This window comes from Bos indicus x Bos taurus, chromosome 2 (genome assembly GCF_003369695.1).
Source record: "Bos indicus x Bos taurus breed Angus x Brahman F1 hybrid chromosome 2, Bos_hybrid_MaternalHap_v2.0, whole genome shotgun sequence".
In the NCBI taxonomy this organism is placed as follows: Eukaryota; Metazoa; Chordata; class Mammalia; order Artiodactyla; family Bovidae; genus Bos; species Bos indicus x Bos taurus.
In genome coordinates this window covers 62,865,730-62,884,064 of record NC_040077.1, presented here as the reverse complement: position 1 = coordinate 62,884,064, position 18,335 = coordinate 62,865,730, and the positions used below count along the sequence as shown (strand labels likewise).

Below are 18,335 nucleotides of genomic sequence, written 5' to 3'. Positions count from 1 at the left end.
CACTCCCTTCCCCTCCATGTCCTCACTTTATCATCATCAACCAGAAGCTTGTAGCTGACTTTCTTACAGGTGGTACCACCCACAAGCATTGATAGAATCAGATTCAGAGTGACACCTGGCTGCCAGACTCTTGTTACGAGCTTCTTTTTATAACTATATTTCTGGATCACTTTTGTCCTTCAAAATGAGCAATGGTTATCATTAAATTAATGTGAGTTTGAGTAGGTGAGTGTTTTATGATGCTGCATGGTTGATCGTTTACTTTAAAAACACAACAGCATCTCCATGTATGTGCATTGAACTGCACAGTTAAAAGATAAAGGTTTCCTTGTGTGGTGCCCAGTGTCTGTGCTTGGTTTGTGACTGCATCAGGACAGTTAGCATAGAACTCATGAAGATCATATCTCACAAAACTATAAGCCTCTCTTTTTAAATACTGATAAGGCATGAATATCAGTAATTCACCCAGGGAATGGGTCCACTTCCTCCCTCTCTGCATAGGAAACAAATCTTTTTTTCACTGCTGCTCCTTCTGTCGTTTTCCTCGTGTGGAACTCAGATTCCTTCAGCTTGTTTAGTGTGTGGTCTGGAACTCAGAGTTTCTGGTTTAGGGATTCCCAGTGAGGAATGCTCACCCCCTTTCTTCTGTGGCTCATTCTCCTCCTCCTCCCTGCACTTCTCTGGAACTGAGGCTCTTGATCCCTTTGTAACGGTAGTTCATTTATTTGTTTAAAAAAAATTCTGCAGAGTTGCCAGGGTGCCCAGCAGTAGGTGGGGGCTAGCCAAAGGGTGGCTGTCCAGCCTTTCAGGAGGCTTATCTGAGGAGGGGTTCCGCTGATGTGTGCCTCACTCTGCTGTATGTGGTTGCTCCTCAAGCCCTGGGGAGCTCCTCGAGGATACAGACCATATCTTTCAAGGATGCGGCTTTGACATCTCAGCACATGGCAAGCCACAGGCTTTGGGGAGAAATTCCAAGTAACTGTGGGCTGAGTTTGGAGGTAGATGCTGAGGATTTTGAAGCCTCTTTCCAAACCATAAGATGAGGTAATTGCCTTCCTTGTTCAGGAGGATGTGGTGAGTGTAAAATGTGACAATATGTGTACCAGCACTTTCAAAAGGCTGGTCATATATCTTGAGAGGTCACGATCATCCACCCTCATTTCCTGAATCACCCTTTTTCTGTTGTCACCATCCCTCTGAGATTGTCTTCACCATTTACTTCCACCCCATTCTCTCCCACTTTCCTTCCTTCCTCGGGCAGAGAAAAGCATGAGTTAAAAACATCTATCTGCCTGGTTCCATATCTCTTGGTCTCTGTCACTTCCAAATGTATAGTTGAAATCCCATTGTGTCTCTCTCAATCTGTATACACATGTTAGGGCTGTCGGGGAGAATCTGTTTCCACGCTTGACAGGAACACCTCGCTCTGGATGTGTTTATGGCATCTTCTGTCACTTCTCCTGCAGTACATGTGCTCTTCCTGAGTTGTGAGCGTTTTTGATAATAAAACTGTTCTCTTAGATTCAGCCTAATATTTGACCTCTTACTACTCTGATAAAACAACAGAGTTTTCACACCTAGATATCCTGCCTTTTTTCTAATACCTGGTTGACAGCACCACAGAATCAGTTCAGAGGTGATGTTTTGAGTGCGGGGCACTACTTGGGCTGGTTATGACGGTGAGAAATGAAACTGGATCCTGAACAATAGTAAGAGCTGAGTTTCTTTGCTTGCATTAGCATCTTATTTTACATTTGCATTTTATATTAGTACCTTGCCCTTTCACCATTAAAAAAACAATTTGACATGTGGGGGAGGGTGGGGAAAACAGCAGGAAGAACCTTCTAGTAACATTTCTTGGCAGAAACATGTCTCCTTTTTTGGAGGGGCCTCATGAGCAGTAAGCTAAATGCCCCTTGAAAAGTAGTCATGTTAAAAAGCAGAGACATTACTTTGCCGGCAAAGGTCCATCTAGCCAAAGCTATGGTTTTTCTGGTAGTCGTGTATGGATTTGAGAGTTGCACCATAAAGGAAGCTGAGCACCGAAGAATTGATGCTTTTGAACTGTGGTGTTGGAAAAGACTCTCGAGAGTCCCTTGGACTGTAGGGAGATCAAACCAGTCCATCCTAAAGGAAATCAGTCATGAATATTCATTGGAAGGACTGATGCTGAAGCTGAAGCTCCAATACTTTGGCCACCCAGTGCGAAGAACTGACTCATTTGAAAAGACCCTGATGCTGGGAAAGATCGAAGGCAGGAGGAGAAGGGAGTGACAGAGGATGAGATGGTTGGATGGCATCACGGACTTGATGGACATGAATTTGACCAAGCTCCGGGAGTTGGTGATGGACAGGGAAGCCTGGCATGCTGCAGTCCATGGGGTCACAAAGAGTCAGACATGACTGAGTGACTGGAATGAACTGAGATTGGAGGCTCTTCCAGAGATAGAAAAGTCTTCTGTTTCTATTAGAAAAATCTAATAAAAACATGATTCATTGGGTTTTTGTCCTCGTGATGGAAGCAAGATGGGGAACTGCCCTGTGAGGTGCTGAGACTCCTCAGGGCCTGGGGGGTAGTGGAGGGTCTTGTTCAGGTTACTTACTGGTGGTTGGATTCTGGGAGCATTTCAACCCCGTGCTCAGAAAAAAGGCTGGCACTTCCTGTGTCTCCCTTTCACAGATCCCACCTACCTCAGAGCCTTCAGCCACGAACTGCACTTCTGGAAGCTGCCATCTATTCAAACCCACCACTGTGTAACAAATAGCGAAAAAGCCCTCCTAAGATCATGGAAATGCAGAGGAGCCCTGTTGGATTAGCTGACACACTGCTGCTTAGTTAGTTAGTTAAAGTCGCTTAGTCGTGTCTGACTCTTTGTGACCCCATGGACTGTAGCCCACCAGGCTCCTCTGTCCATGGGATTCTCCAGGTAAGAGTACTGGAGTGGGTTGCCATTTCCTTCTCCAGGGGATCTTTCCGACCCAGGGATCGAACCCAGGTCTCCCGCATTAGAGGCAGACGCTTTAACCTCTGAGCCACCAGGGAAGCCCCTGGTGGATTAGCTGACACACTGCTGCTTAGTAGAGAAATAAAAAACACTGAGGTCTCAGCTTAGTCTCCTTCTCCTTGATCCAAAGTGTCAGGTGTGTGTGTATGTGGCAGTGGGGGAGGTGGGGGTCAGGCAGAACATGTGAGTGTTCATTCAGTCCAGCAGCACTTGCTGAATGCCTGGTGATGGAGCAGAAAGACATAACCTTCCCACAATGTTCTCATGTCCTAGGAAAGGACATGAGATGCAAAAAAGAGAACAGGATTGCTCACTGCCATGGGAGGGCCAGGAGCTGAAGGGGCAGCCCTCAATCCTAACTCAGTCTTGATTGAACATAGGGATAGGGAGGAAGGATCTCAGCTTTCTTCAGGTGGGGATGGATGCTCCAACTCAGTTTTAAAGGAGGAAGGGTGTTAAGTGTGTGGAGGAAGGTCACACCTGGCAGGAGAGTACCTGCACTTGTCCTTTAAAACGTCAGTTCAGCAGGTCTTTGAATAAGCGAGGATCCTCTTTTGGGGGTTCTCTTAGCATAGCAAAAAGCAGGGTCTGAACCTGTTTTTGTAAATAAAGTTTTATTGGAACACAGCCACACACATCATTCCATTCCCCCTGTTGTGACGGCTACATCCCAGCGACCATGTGGCCTGCCCAGCCTTAAATATTTATTGTCTAGCCCTTTGCAGAAAAAGTTGGCATAACATAGTTTTTTTCCTTGAAACTCTTAGATGATGTGGACCCACACTGCCAGCAACCAGGCTTTGCCTGCACCCTTCATGGACCTGCTGGTTAATTTTATCACCTGGTGGTTTCTCTTTGCCCCACATTAGCATACCTCCACTTCTGGCTCCAAACGTCCAGAACTAGAATAATCCCTATTGTGTGTAACGTAAGAGAGGTACTGACCCCTAATGCATGCATGCATGATAAGTCGCTCTAGTCTTGTCTGACTCTTTGCAACTCTATGGACTGCAGCCCACCAAGCTCCTCTATCCATGGGATTCTCCAGGCAAGAATACTGGAGTGGGTTGCCATGCCCTTCTCCAGGGGATCTTCCCAACTCAGGGATTGAACCTGAGTCTCTTATGTCTCATGCGTTGGCAGGGGGCTTCTTTACCACTAGCACCACCTGGGAAACCTACTGACCTCTACGGATCCCTTAAATGTTCAGTTACCCGCAAACTTCAGCAGTTCTAGACTCTGCTTAGTTTCTCGGAACCTGTGCTGCCTCTTATTTGCTTGTTGAATGTGAGCAAAATTGGAATTAGTCATTGGAGCAGTAGTCATTGGAAAGTATCTTTCTTTTTTGGTAAGGCAGCCCATCTGTCTGAGGATACTGGAGCTGGCTGTCGTCGTGCGAGTGAGACAGAAGGGGAATTTTCGGGAGATCCACCATTCAAGCCTGCGGTTATTTTAAAAACAAAGAGAATTCATTTCCAGAAGCAGCTGTGCATTTGAAACACTGCTTTCCTGGATATAGTGATTGAAGGTTGTGTGGAATTATACAGCAAATGCCAACTCTTAAGCACCTGCCGTGGTCTCTGATACCAGCCGATAGGAGTGCCAACCAGGCTTTTTACAAATGTTAACTTATTTAATAAGACCTGCATGAAATAGAAGTGCAGCAATTCTGATTTTACAGATGGGAAAACAAAGACTCCAACAAGCTAAGTGTTTTTTATGTTATCAACTAACTGACAGCCTCCAACCTATGATAAGGAAGATACTGATTTTACGCTCTAGTTATCCTTAGCAGGTAGAATGCTCATTGAAAAGGCTCAATCAGGAGGTCTGGGGTTTCTGTTTTAGACTCTCAGATGAACTGAATTTCAAGGAACAGGTACAACTAAAATTTCTCTTTGCACTGACTTCTGTTTTAGCCCTAGCAGCCATCAACATTGTTTAAATACCACTGTCAAATGACATTGTAGTTTGGGATCTAATGTCTGACCAGTACTTTGAATTGAAAATGGTCAGCAGTGAGAAATGGGGACATTTTCCAAGTGTGTCTAGAAAATATAGTTGGTCCCAGAAGAGAAGCATGTAGGTTTAGGAGTGTCCTAATTTCCAACTAAAATGATCATTCCTAAACAAAAGCCTGATCATAATTATCTTCTCCTTAAAATTTTCCAGTTCTCCACCAGCCATGCCCTTAGCACAGAGGCTGGAGTCTTTGTGGCCTTTCTGGTTTGGGTCCTGCCTGACTCTCAGTTGTTGTTGTTCAGTCGCTAAGTCATGTCCAACTCCGCGACCCCGTGAACTGCAGCACTCGGGGCTCCCCTGTCCTTCACTGTCTCCTGGAGTTTGCTCAGATTTCATGTCCATGGAGTAGGTGATGCTATCTAACCATCTCATCCTCTCCCTTCTCCTTTTGCCTTCAATCTTTCCCAGCATCAGGGTCTTTTCCAGTGAGTCGGCTCTTCGCATCTCAGTACCTCATCCTCATTCACTCTCATCAGATCAGGTCCTCCATGTGGACGTTTCGCTGAACCACCGTCTTTACCATGTCCCCCTACCTGGCTCACTCCTGCACCTTCACATCTCAGCCGAGATGTCTCTGGGTGCGGGAAGTCTTCTCTGATGCTTAGAGACTGGTATGGGCATCCTTCCCTGGCCCTCCCTAATATAAGGCCTTTAAGCTACTGTTCAGTTGTTGACCAGTTTGTCTGCTGTCCATCACTTAACCGTAAGCTTCTGGAGGGCATTCTTTTTAGTTTTGATTCTGTAGTTACAAGGAATAGGAGTCCACTTGAGCTTGCTGATAGAAAGGGAGTTATTGGGAGGAAAGATTGGAAGAATAAGGAGATCTTGGTGGAAATATAAGAACTGGGTCTGTAAGAAGTTGTACCTTGCACAAGCATCTTGGGGCTTTCTGTTCCTCTGCACACCTTCACCTCTCTCTCTCCTGGGCTGCCTCAACTCAGGCACTTGTGTGTTTTGTTTTATTGAAGTATAGTTGATTTACAGTGTTATATTAGTTTCAGATATACAGGAAAATGATTTCTCTTTTATATATATATATATATTTTCATATTCCTTCCCCTTACAGGTTATTATAAAATAGTGAGTATATTTCCCTGTGCTGTAACAGTAAGACTTTATTTATTTTATATATAGTAGTATGTACCTGTTAATCCCAAACTCCTAAGTTATTCCTCCACTACGCCCCCCACTTTGCCCTGTAGTAACTGTAAGTTTGATTTCTGTATCTGTGAGTCTATTTCTGTTTTGTAAATAAGTTCATCTGTACCACTGTTTTCAGTTCCGTAAGTGACAAGCACACATGTTCATGAAGCTGCTCGTGGCCTCAGTTTGTCCTCGTGACCCAGCCTGGCTTGACCCAGGGACCCTCCTAATCTCCTGGCTTCTTTTCCTGCGCCCCTCAGCCCCGCCCACTTGTTTGTTTTCTCGGTTTCACAGTTGCAAGTTTCTAAGTATTCACTATGGTTGGCCTGACTCTTCCTTTCAGACTTGGCCTCACCCGTCACAGGTCTCCGACCACCCTGGAGACTGGCTGTGGTTGGGTCAAGTCCTCACTGCAGACCAGTCAGCATGTCACCAGCTGGAGGGGTCAGAGCCAACGTGGCTCCCAGGATAGACCTCTCTTTTCTGTTTCTCTTTCTGCCCCGCACTTGCCATGAACTTGATGGTATCCTTTGTTCTTTTCCCTCTTTTTCAGATATCATTAATGGAGCTCAAGAAAAATGTGTATTGCCTCCTATGGATGGCTACCCCCATTGCGAGGGGAAAATCAAGGTAAGTCAAGAGTGATATCCATTTACCCCCTCCTCCTCGACCTGCACTGACAGCCCCTGGCTTCCCCTTCCCTCTCCTCTCCTCCCCAGCGATGCAGATGGGTGATCGAGCCCTCTTTAAGGAAGTCATGTAGGGGGTGTATCAGCCCTGCCAGTTTGGGGCTGTGGCCGTGACAACCGTTCCCTGCTTATGCCAGCTCCATGGGATTAGTCAACAGTGACTAACTGGTCAGACTGAAAGAGCTGGGGCATTGCAGGCACCTGCTGTGTCTGAAATTGCGTTTCCCTCTTTCCCATCCTCCAGCGGGTGATCCTTCAAGAGCCAAAGACAAGGGGCTTCCATGATTTAGTGTCCAGCTTCCTTCTCCCAAGTCCCCAGGCCTCAGCTGTGAGGTCTCCAGATTGTTATTTAAATGTCACATTTGCGTGTGCAGTTGAGTGCCCAGACGCTGTTGGCCACTCTGACTCTTAACGTTTGTTTGTTTGTTTTTCACTGCATTTATGTGGCCAAACCTTGGGGAGACCACTCCCTGCTCAGTAGCTTTCAGAGAAAAGTTTTCTGTTCAGACATCACTTAGGATGGCGAGACGAGCCCCAGAGCATTTTAAATGGCTCCCATATGGGATTTAAGTGCACACTGTGCTCCTGCCTTGATTCCCGTGCTGTTTTCCAGGCTCCGTGCTGGGGCTGGTGCGACTGTAGGTCTCCGGGAGGGCACTCTCATGCCAGGGTCTATGAGGCACTTGCTCTTGAGAAAACATCCCTCCCCACCAGCGCTCCTGGGCTTTACTGCTGGAGGAATCTCACAGCCTCTGGGCAGACGTGCCCGCTCAGTGAATGGCTGCTCACCAGTGCTCTTCCTCCTCTGGTTGTTTCAGTGGATGAAAAATATGTGGCGCTCGGATCCCTGCTACGCAGAATACGGAGTGGATGGGTCCACCTGCTCTTTTTTTATTTACCTCAGTGAGGTGAGAGGCTTCTTGTGTCTTTCGGTGGGTGGAGTCGATGTGTGTGGTTGGTCTGTTCCGTAGCTAAGCCTGGAACTTGAAAAGCTTAAAAATGTATATTGTTTTTATGTGAACAGTTTATGATTTCCTTTTTCATTGCTCTCCTGTGTCCCCAAGTAGCATGATTTTTTTTCCCCCCTTGAGGAAAAAAATAGTCTGAGTTCACTAATTTTTTTTTTACCAATTAAAAAAAATGTAGTAAAATACACATAACAAAATGTACCAGCTTAATCGTAAAGTGTACAGTTCAGTGTCATTAAGTACATTCATGTTGCTGTGTGACCATCGCCACCATCCATCCATCTCCAGAACGCTTCATCTTGCCAACCTGAAACTGTTCCTATCAAACTGTGACTCCAGAGCCTCCTCCTTCTTCCAGCCTCAGCAACCACCATTCTGCTGTGTCTGCCTCAGATTCTGATTACTCCAAGTACTCCTATAAGTGAAATATACAGTATTTGTCTTTTGTGATCTGCTGATCGCACTTAGTATAGTGTACTCAAGGTTCATCCATGTTATAGCAGGTGTCAGAATGCCCTTCCTTTTTGAGACTGAATAATATTCCATTATGTATACAGACTGCATATTGTTACCCATTCATCTCTCACTGGACACTTGGGTTGCCTCCATCTTCCATCAGTTGTGAATGGTACTGCGGTGAGCATGAGTGTACATATAACTCTTTGAGACCCTGATTTCAATTCTTTTGGGTATATATCCAGAAACAGAGTTGCTGGATCATATGGTAATTCTATTTTTAATGTTTTGAGGAACCACCAGACTCTTTTCCATAGCAGCTGTGCCGTTTTACATTCCCACCAACAGTGCACAAGATTCTAACTTCTCCACATTCTTACCAACACTTGTTATTTTCTATTTTTTCTTTTCTAATGGTCATGTGAATGGGTATGAGGGAGTATCTCACTCATTGTATTGCTGGTTGTATTTCCTTACTGATTAATGATGTTCAGCATCTTTTCATATGCTTCTTGGCTGAGTTTGCTATTTATTGTACTTACAGACTGAATTATTAACTTTCTCCCTTTTTTCCACCTTTTTATCTAAACTTCATTTTCATTTGTACCCTTGAATTTAAATAGAAGCTTGTTTTTTAAGAGTCATAGGGCATTTTTACAGACCACATGGAATCTGTTACATGCTTCAGTGATTCATTTCACCTTTAGAAAGGTTGATGGAGTGGGGTGGGGTTAAGACTTTATTCAGAGCCAGCTACAGGAGAGAACTGAGCAGGGAATGAAAACTCCATTGGCTCTATCCCCCATCCCTTATGGGCAGTGGCAGTAGCCCTCAGAGCTTGTGGAACGGATGCTGGCTAATTTTTAAGGTTGTGCACTGGGCAGGCTCTTGGCTTCCATCTCCCTAGTTTTGGTACTGTTGTTGTTTAACCAGTACTTAATAACATCTCCCTGGTGATCCCTTGCAGAGAGGAGAATCCCTCAATTCTGAGGCTAAATGAAATGTTTTTGCCATACTTTTCCTTGTGGGGTTCAGGTGTCTCTCCTCTGTGGCCTAAGATGATGGGGGATGGAAGCCAAACCAGCATTGCTCTAGGGCATGTGGCCCTGGAATCTGTGGGATTTGTCCCTCTTGGCTTCCTCTGTAAGAGTCAGACCTTTTTTTTTTTTTTTGGATGCGGTTGCTCCATGGCCACCCCAGGGCCATCATGGGAACCGTCAGAGTAAATGATAGTTAAAATACCTCTTGGAAATGAAAAAGCTCTGAGACTTGGGTGTGTGATGTACCTTACTAGTAGGCTGCTGACAAGTTGATTCTGTAGTGTGTACTTGAGTGCGTTTCACGCTTGGGTGGCCTGGGGCCCGCCTCCTCACTTTCTTCTCCAGAGGAGTAAGGCCTGGGGCTATGGGTGAACCTTCACTCCAGTGAGAAGTCAGCTAAAGGCACCTTTCCTGCCCTGAGGAAAAGTCCCTCATTTAGTTCAATTTTCAAAAAATTTTTTCCCATTTCCATTTGATAGAATTTAGCCACAGTCTAACTGGGCTCCCTGATTGACAAACTGAGCTAATTTCATGCCTCCCTAACCGTTTGCATCTTGGGGAGGACTGCTGAAGTGAAGAGAGAGGAAGAGGATTTGAGGTGCCCGCTCCAGCCTGGGTCTTCATTTCCTGAGCCAGAGCTGGGGAGGTGCGGGAGAATTCAGATGAAGAGGACCGCGATTACATATGACCTGGTTCCCTTCCTTTGAAACAGCCACCCTACCACTACCAGAAGGGAAGGAAGGATGTAGCTAAGATGAGAGAAGAGGGAACCTCTGTGGAGGTAAATTGAGAGGAGTGTGGGATAGACTGGGCTGCATAAACATGTGATAGATCATATAGACTTGACGTTGGAGCCTGGGTGTCTTGTTTCAGAACCTTTAACCTTTTTTTTTCTGCTTCCTGGACATGGAATGGTGCTTCGTTTGCCTATTCTGCCTATTCTACTCTTTTCTTATGCAAATGATCAGACTTTTCTTTTTGTTCCACTGAACTCAGTTCAGTGAGCACTTATTGAACATCTGTTATGTTCATTGATTGTCAACAGTTACTGAGAATTCATTTGCTTGGCACCATGCTATGCATTCATTATCTTTAAAGTCTAATAGAAGAGAAAGCATGGATACAGGTAAATTGAGCCAGGAAGGGGTCCTGGGAAACAACTAGGAACTTCTTCAAAATTTTAATGTGAAAATTATCTTGAAACTCTGGCACTCAAAGAAAATATTTTTTCTTTTTTCGAAGCATCTTAATAGATACCCTATAAGAGAAGAAAATGTAGTCAATATGAGCCTTTCAATAGTACTGTCTTAGAGCCTCACACCTGACTTCAGCTTCTGTTTCTGATGCTTGCTAAACTCTGTGCTCTTGGAAAAGTTGCTCTCTTTGTGCCTCAGGTTCTTCCTTTATAATATAAAAGTTTTAATTTTGTTTTTAAAGAATCCTACCTTTCGGATTCCTGAGTCTATATGGGACCATGCTTAGAGTAGAGCCTGATAAATGATAATTATTTTAACTGATGCTTTCATAGTAAGTTTTTTTTTTGTTTTTTTTTTTTTACTTTACTTTTGAGGAGGGTATTTAGTTTTTTTATTGAACTATGGCTGATTTACAATGTTGTCTTAGTTTCAGGTCTATGTGTGTGTGTATATATATAAAATATATATATATATTCTTTTTCAAATTCTTTTCCCAAATATGTGCTAAGTTGCTTCAGTTGTGACCGACTCTTTGCGACCCTGTGGACTGTAGCCCGCCAGGCTCCTCTGTCCATGGGATACTCCAGGCAAGAGTACTGGAGTTGTTTGCCATGCCCTCCTCCAGGGGATCTTCCCAACCCAGGGATCGAACTTGCATCTCTTCTGTCTCCTGCACTGGCAGGTGGTTTCTTTACCACTAGCGCCAGCTGGGAAGCCCCCTTTTCCTATATAATTACAAAATGTTGAGTATAATTCTCTGTGATATATAGTAGGTCCTTGTGGCTTATCTATTTTATATATAAAATAGTGTGTGTGTGTTACTCAAAAATTCCTAATTTATCCCCCCCACACACACACCTTTCCCCTTTGGTAACCATAAGTTTGTTTTCTATGTCTGTGCATGATAGATTTTTGATGTTGCCATTATTTGAGTACAGTTGTGGAGTGTCATATAGCCCGGGACATTTTCTATTGGGACCTTGATTTCCTATTAGAATTAGAATAAATTTCTGGTTCTCATTCACCGATCTCATTTAATTCTAGATCCCTAGACTTCTAGTCGGAGAAGGAAATGGCAACCCACTCCAGTGTTCTTGCCTGGAGAATCCCAGGGACAGGGGAGCCTGGTGGGCTGCCGTCATGGGGTGGCACGGAGTCGGACACAACTGAAGCAACTTAGCAGCAGACTTCTAGTAATATAGAAGAATATAGTTCTCCTTGCCTTCCTTTCTCAGGATGTGATGCTTGTTCACATTAAAATCATGAACTGGATGTGTGTAGCTGCAGTGCACCTCTTGCCATTGTTAAAATAAAATTATTAGAGATGATTCCTAAACCCTGTTAATTCTGTTCTAGTAGTCTATAAATCCTGGACAACATCTATGGCTTTGTGGTGCTGTTTTTGTCTATTTTTTTTCCTCTTTCTTCACACTTTCCTTCTTTTGTTACTTCATTTAACCTGTATCATATGCCAGCTTACTCTTGCAGTTGGGAAGGTGATTGACAGACATCTTCATTTGATTTTTTTTACTTCGTCAGTGAATACACTGGTGACTTTGATTCTTTTCTTAATCCTTATTGAAGAGCAGGAGATGAGATGATTAGCATCACCGACTCAATGGACATGAATCTGAGCAAACTCTGGGAGGTAGTGAAGAGCAGGGGAACCTGGTGTGTTGCAGTCCATGGGGTTGCAAAGAGTCAGACTTGACTTAGGGACTGAACAACAACAAAAATTGAAGAAGAGCCAGTTCTTGTTTCCATGTACATTTAACTTCAGAGCTTTGACAAATATGAAAGAGGACATGAAGTAAAATATCTCCCATAGTCAGTCACTGGTTGAATTGAGGCATTTAGATTCAGACCAGTCTTAGAAGACGGCACTTTTCCTGCATTTTTCTTCCCCTGAAACTTCTACTCTTCTCCTCACCAACTAGTAGTCTACCAGCCTCTATGGGGACTCTCAGAAGGTAAAGCCATCAGTGTTTACCCTTCGTTATCCCCACAGATGCTTGTACTGTGTCTGACGCTGTATTAGGGCCTGGGTGTGGTGCTAAAAGTCTCAGCATTGCCCTTCCCGGGTGGCAGACAGAAAGAAGAATGAAGCATGAGTGGGCCCCGTGTGTCCCGGACACCTCCAATGCACAGTGCAGTTCCAACCTCTCCCCAGCTCTGAGAGCTGCATCTTAGAGGCTCCGAGAGGTTTAGTTGCTTAGTCCCTCTGCACTCACCATTACTGTTGCCCTTTCACATCTAATGAAAGCTGAGCTCAAATGAAGTCATTTGTCATCGTTGCCTTTGCGTTCAGTTCTATTCTCAAATCCACCTGTGTTTGACATACAGCTCTGAGTTAGCTGGTTTCCATTAATCAGTCTTCATTGCTAGTTTTCAAATACTCATAATTTTAATGCTTTACTAGCCCCCTCCCCACCAAAACAGCACCAATTCTCCTGAAGATACAACTCATGAAAACCAAGTACTCAGGTGGGAGCAAATGAATGATTCGTGTCCGTTAAACAACTTGCATTTCCAGATCATCGGGCAGTTCATTTTCTGTATCTGTTTTTGTGAGCCACGTAACTACTCCCGTTAGAGACAAGAGCCTATCAAGTAATTACTCTGAATGTCATTGTTTCAGGTATTATTAACTTAGCCCTCCGCAGAGCCTTTTACTAGTATCAGCTTTTACACAATTGAGAATAAATGTCTTTACCCCTACTGATATTATATTGATAGATGGTGCTGATATATTTGATGCCCACATGTTCTTGCTGTCTACACAATTATTATAGCAACTAGCAACCATCACACCCTGCCAGACTTCTTAATTTGTTTGTACTATTTTTTTAAGGACTTATGTTGCCATTCAATTGCTCAGTGATTGATTGCTAGATCTTAGGATGTGTACAAGCTGTTGCTTCAAATGCCAATTTGGACTGGTTGAGTGAGTGACTGTATGTGTCTGTGTGTGTGTGTCTTTGTCTGAGTGCACACCCACCTGTATGTGTGAGTCCCTCATAAAGGAAAAAAAGAAGCAATTTCATGCCTTACTCATCAGTCTGTTTCTTATGTTTCAGAAAAAAACAGACATAAAGCTCTCTGTGTCTTCCTGTTCTCCCTTGGCAATATGTAAAACTAATATTGGCTGAGCGTGCTATTAACCTTGAGTTTAAATTCAGCGTACTTAATCCGTTGATTAATGCCAAGATTAATGCCCAACAGCAAAGGTTGAAAGCTTAAATGTTTGTGAATGTGAGCATGAAATGAAATCCTAATAACCAGTACAATGATTTGGATTTATGGACTATGTTGGCTGCTAAAGATATCTTGGAAATGGTGTCTCACAGACTAATTTGTCAAAGTGGGCCGTGGTAAAGAATAGACTGTTCAGGTTGCAGGAGAAAACCTGAATGAGAAAATATAACTAACATCTTGGGACAGGTCAGGGAGTACTTTAAAAATACCACTAGACTGTTGCCTGAGATTACCCACACACACCTTTTAAATGTTTAGCCATTTGACACAGGAAATTCTCTTTCTGTGAGATAATATATTTTGGCAACACAGGAGGTGGCAGAGATTTATGATCTTGTTCTTTTCAGTTCTTGAATTCAGCCTTTATTTTATCTTCTTTATCTGTGTGTTTTTTGTGGCTTTTATTACCTGAATTCTAAGACATCTTTAGAAACCACTTTTTTAAAACAATCCTGATTTTACCAAACAGTATTTGTCGTCAGCTTAAATGATCTCTCAATTTCCCTCAACCTCTACTTCCTTCTGAGTTCGTTCTTTTATGACCACTCCTGTTTGTCAGTTTCACATACTCAACATTTAGTTTTATATCTTTTTTGTTTCTCTTTTTAAATTATTATTATTTTCACAAACTACAGCATTTAGATTGAGATTTCTTACTCTGACCTCCACCTTCCAGAAATTAAAAGGGACTTGCCAAACCCCAAACCATTACCTGTTTGCTCTTTAGAAACATGTGGCAGATGGGGGCTTTGATGCAGTCATCTCCAATTTGTGTTTTTACAAACTTTTAAACATTGTCTCTGATCATTCATATTATATACCAGTAAGACATTTGTAAAGTTTTATGTTTTAAACTTTTTTTAATGTGGAAAATGTCAAACCTATGTAAAAGAAACAGATATAAGGAAATTCTGTATGTCTGGGACACAGATTCAATAAGTGTCAGTTTGTGGCCAATCTCATTCATTGACACCTCTCCCAGATGGTTATTTTGAAGCAAATCCCCCAAATCGCATCATCTGTGAATGTTTCACCACATACCTTTAAAAGAGGCTCTTTTTTAAAACTACTAAAACTGTTTCATATTTTTAAAATCACAGAATTCCATAATATCTTCGAATATCAGATTACTATTCACATTTTGTAGACCATTTTGTAACCTGAAGTTTATTATTTGAATGGAGTTTCAAGCAATAACCATAAATTACAACTGTTGGTGCCCCTTGTAATTTTTCACTGACAAAACTTTACTTGCCTTAGAAGCTGTTGTACTCTGTACTCTTAGAAGAGTTTGTTGTACTCTGAGTTTTTATGACTGTATCCCCATGTTGTTGGATAACCTACTTCCCCAACCCTGTATTTCCTGTAAATTGATAGTAGATCTGAGGCTTGATCAGAGTCAGGCTTAATATTTTTTTCAAAATTGTTTCATGGATGATATTAAATGTGCAGGAGACACATAAATGGCTAGCTTTTTCTCTTTTTGTGATATCAGCAGCCATTGATAATTACTGCCTGGATTCATCAGGATTCGTTCGTAATATATCAGGAATACTCTGTATAGAGAAATGAGTCCTCATCTGGTATTTGGTTACCCTGAGGAACAGTTCATAAAGGAAACCTTGATTTCTCTGTTGATTTCCTGCCATCTTCCACTGGTGACCAGTAGTTTGTTTGGTTGCTTGCTTATTTTAATGCTTGTTGTTTCAATCAGCACCTTGTTTCAATCAAGGCTTTGAATGAACTATATTTGATATGTTTGATCCATTCCAATTATTTTCTTTCTAGTTCTCATATTACTCCTTCTTTGACCAGTGGGAGCCAATGCATATTGTCTTCTGAGGCCTTTTGACATAACCCTGGGTGTTTTCTGTAAGTCCCCTTGGTTCCTCTTACTGGGAAATAAGACAATCCATAGTCTGGGTACCAGGGAAATTCATTGCTACTAGGATTTTCTGGATGCTGGGCATATGACAGCGAGCCAAAAGGCAAACACTCCTTAAGGTTATGTTTTATAGGAGGGGACGGGCAACAAAAAGTAAAATATATATCTTTTAGATTACAGTAGAGCTGTGGAGAGAAATAAAACAGATGGAACTCAAAATGCTCATGAGGAGTGATGGTGTCAGTTTTAGATAGCATGTTCAGAAAATGCCCTACTGAAAAAATGGGAGGAGGACGTGTGAGCACCATATTGAAGGAAGTGAGAGAGGAAGAGGTTCAGAAGTCTGATACAGGTATATAACAGGTTTGGGGAACAGTCAGTGCGAAGGTCTTGGGGTGACCATCAACATCCAGCATTAAGAAAAGGTATATGAAAAGTCATCTCCAGAGAGATTTTTGTCTGTTTTGTTTACAGGAATAATAGTGCCTGACACACATATTTATTGAATGAATGACTATTTAAAGCATTTTTTGAAGTAGTTGATAGCTTTTTTGTCTCTTTGTTCTAAGTGGGTGACTTCACCAGCTATCAACTTTCTAATCTTGAAGAATTGTTTTTGTAAAATTGTAAGATTAAATTCTGCTAAAAACATTAAGTTTGAGACATGAAGCAAGGGCATTTTGAGCACTTATTAGCAGTTTTAATATAATGCTCTTTAATACTTTATCTATAGGGGAATGCAGAGGATCAGGTTAGACTGTTAGATGGAATTAGCCAATTATATTAGAAGGCACAGTTTTCTGGCCCAGCTTTTATTCTTATTGTCACTCAGCATTATTTGTCTAAATGTACGCTTCAGGCAAAATCGCGTACTACTGCAAAAGAAGAGCTGTTTTGCATGTGTGTGTGTTCAGTCGCTTCAGTCCTGTGTGTTCTTTGCCACCCTATGGACTGTAGCCCACCAGGCTCCTCTGTCCAGGCAAGAATACTTGAGTGTGTTGCCATGCTGTTCTCCAGAGGATCTTCCCGACCCAGGGATCGAACCTGCATCTCTTCCATCTACCTGCATTGGCAGGTGGGTTCATTACTACCAGCGCCACCTGGGAAGCCCTTTCTTATTGTCACTCAGCGTTATTTGCCTGGATCTACACTTAAGGCTAAATTGCACACTGCCACAAAAGAGGAGCTCTGTCCTTGGTGGCTTGAATGTGACCACTTTTATCAGCTGGGTGACTGTGGCTCTAGTGTCCTCAGTGTGAATGCAGGCCCAGAGGGGCCGAGTTTGCCTGTGTGCAGTGTAAGAAGCATCTCTCTATTATCTGAATAGTTCATGACAGAAGAAGAATTTGTTGCCTCTCCTGTTTAAAGGAAATTGACAGGTCTCTTCCCACAGAGATTTGGGATGAATTTTTGAAACTCAGGAGAAGGCAATGGCACCCCACTCCAGTACTCTTGCCTGGAAAATCCCGTGGATGGAGGAGCCTGGTGGGCTGCAGTCCATGGGGTTGCAAAGAGTCGGACACTTTCACTTTTCACTTTCATGCATTGGAGAAGGAAATGGCAACCCACTCCAGTGTTCTTGCCTGGAGAATCCCAGAGTCAGGGGAGCCTGGTGGGCTGCCGTCAGTGGGGTCACACAGAGTCGGACACGACTGAAGTGACTTAGCAGCAGCAGCAGCAGTTTGAAACTCTGACATCCTCTCATTAGAACCCCACTGGTTTGGGGTGTGTTGAAAACTCACAGCAGTTTCTCTTGAAGTCCTATCCTTCCCTAATATCCTGAGTAGTCCTATCTCAGGTCTTCCCAGCCCTCGGCTCTCTTGCACATGATTGATTCCATACTTTCTGTTTCTGATATTCCTGCCTTCCCCCGCGTGGTCGGGGGCAGCACTGCATATTGCAGAAAATGCATGGATAGCTTGGGAGTTGGGGTTTGATATGTACACACTGCTATGTTTAAAATGCCTTTCCATTAAAAAAAAAAAAAAAAAGTCTGTCTGGATTCAGCTCCTACCTGTGTGGCCTAGAACATTTCCTCAAGGTAAAGCCTGCCATGCTTGCCTCAGGGTGTTGTTGAAAGATTCTAATACAATGATGAACATACATTGTGCCACTTAAAAGGAAAAGAGTATCCTTATAATGAATATCTATAGCACTCAAGTCACCCATTTTTTCATTCAATATGTAACAAGTAATGATTGAGGACCTGTTGTGTGCCAGGCCCTGTTCTCCGGATTGAGGAAAGAGCACTGAGCAGGCCAACTGAAGTCCTTAAGGAGCTTACATTCGTTGGGGCAGCAGACAGTAGCCATCCCATAGGTCAGATAATTTCTGCATGTGGTGTGTGTGCCAAGGAAAAGCAGAGTAAGGAGGTAGAGTGGCCAGGTAAGCAGATCAGGGAAGGCTTCTCAGGAAAAGTTGGAGCATAGTGTGTAGGAGGGAAGAGAGGGAGGCATGCGCGCTCTGAGAGGAAGAGTGTTTCAGGTAGAAAGAGCGTGGATGCCGAAGCCTGAGGTGTGGGGTTACCAGGTAAAATACAGGATGACTAATGATCATGAATTTCAGGTAGAGTGTTTTATTTATTGAACTGTGAGTATGTGATAAATGGCGGTTCCCTGGTGGCTTAGATGATAAAAAAAAATTGCCCACGATATGGGAGACCCGGGTTTGATCCCT

The 18,335-nt window shown here is 43.2% G+C and overlaps 1 protein-coding gene across 2 annotated transcripts in view; it reads left to right on the top strand.

Annotated features, from left to right (window-relative positions):
- The window catches only part of MGAT5 (alpha-1,6-mannosylglycoprotein 6-beta-N-acetylglucosaminyltransferase), a 398,458-nt gene that overhangs the window by 217,316 nt on the left and 162,807 nt on the right, over positions 1–18,335 (top strand). For both annotated transcript variants that reach the window (XM_027562025.1, XM_027562023.1), the window contains exons 5-6: positions 6,724–6,800; positions 7,678–7,767. In XM_027562025.1, coding sequence (XP_027417826.1) covers positions 6,724–6,800; positions 7,678–7,767 — 167 coding nt within the window. The remainder of the gene's footprint in view (positions 1–6,723; positions 6,801–7,677; positions 7,768–18,335) is intronic.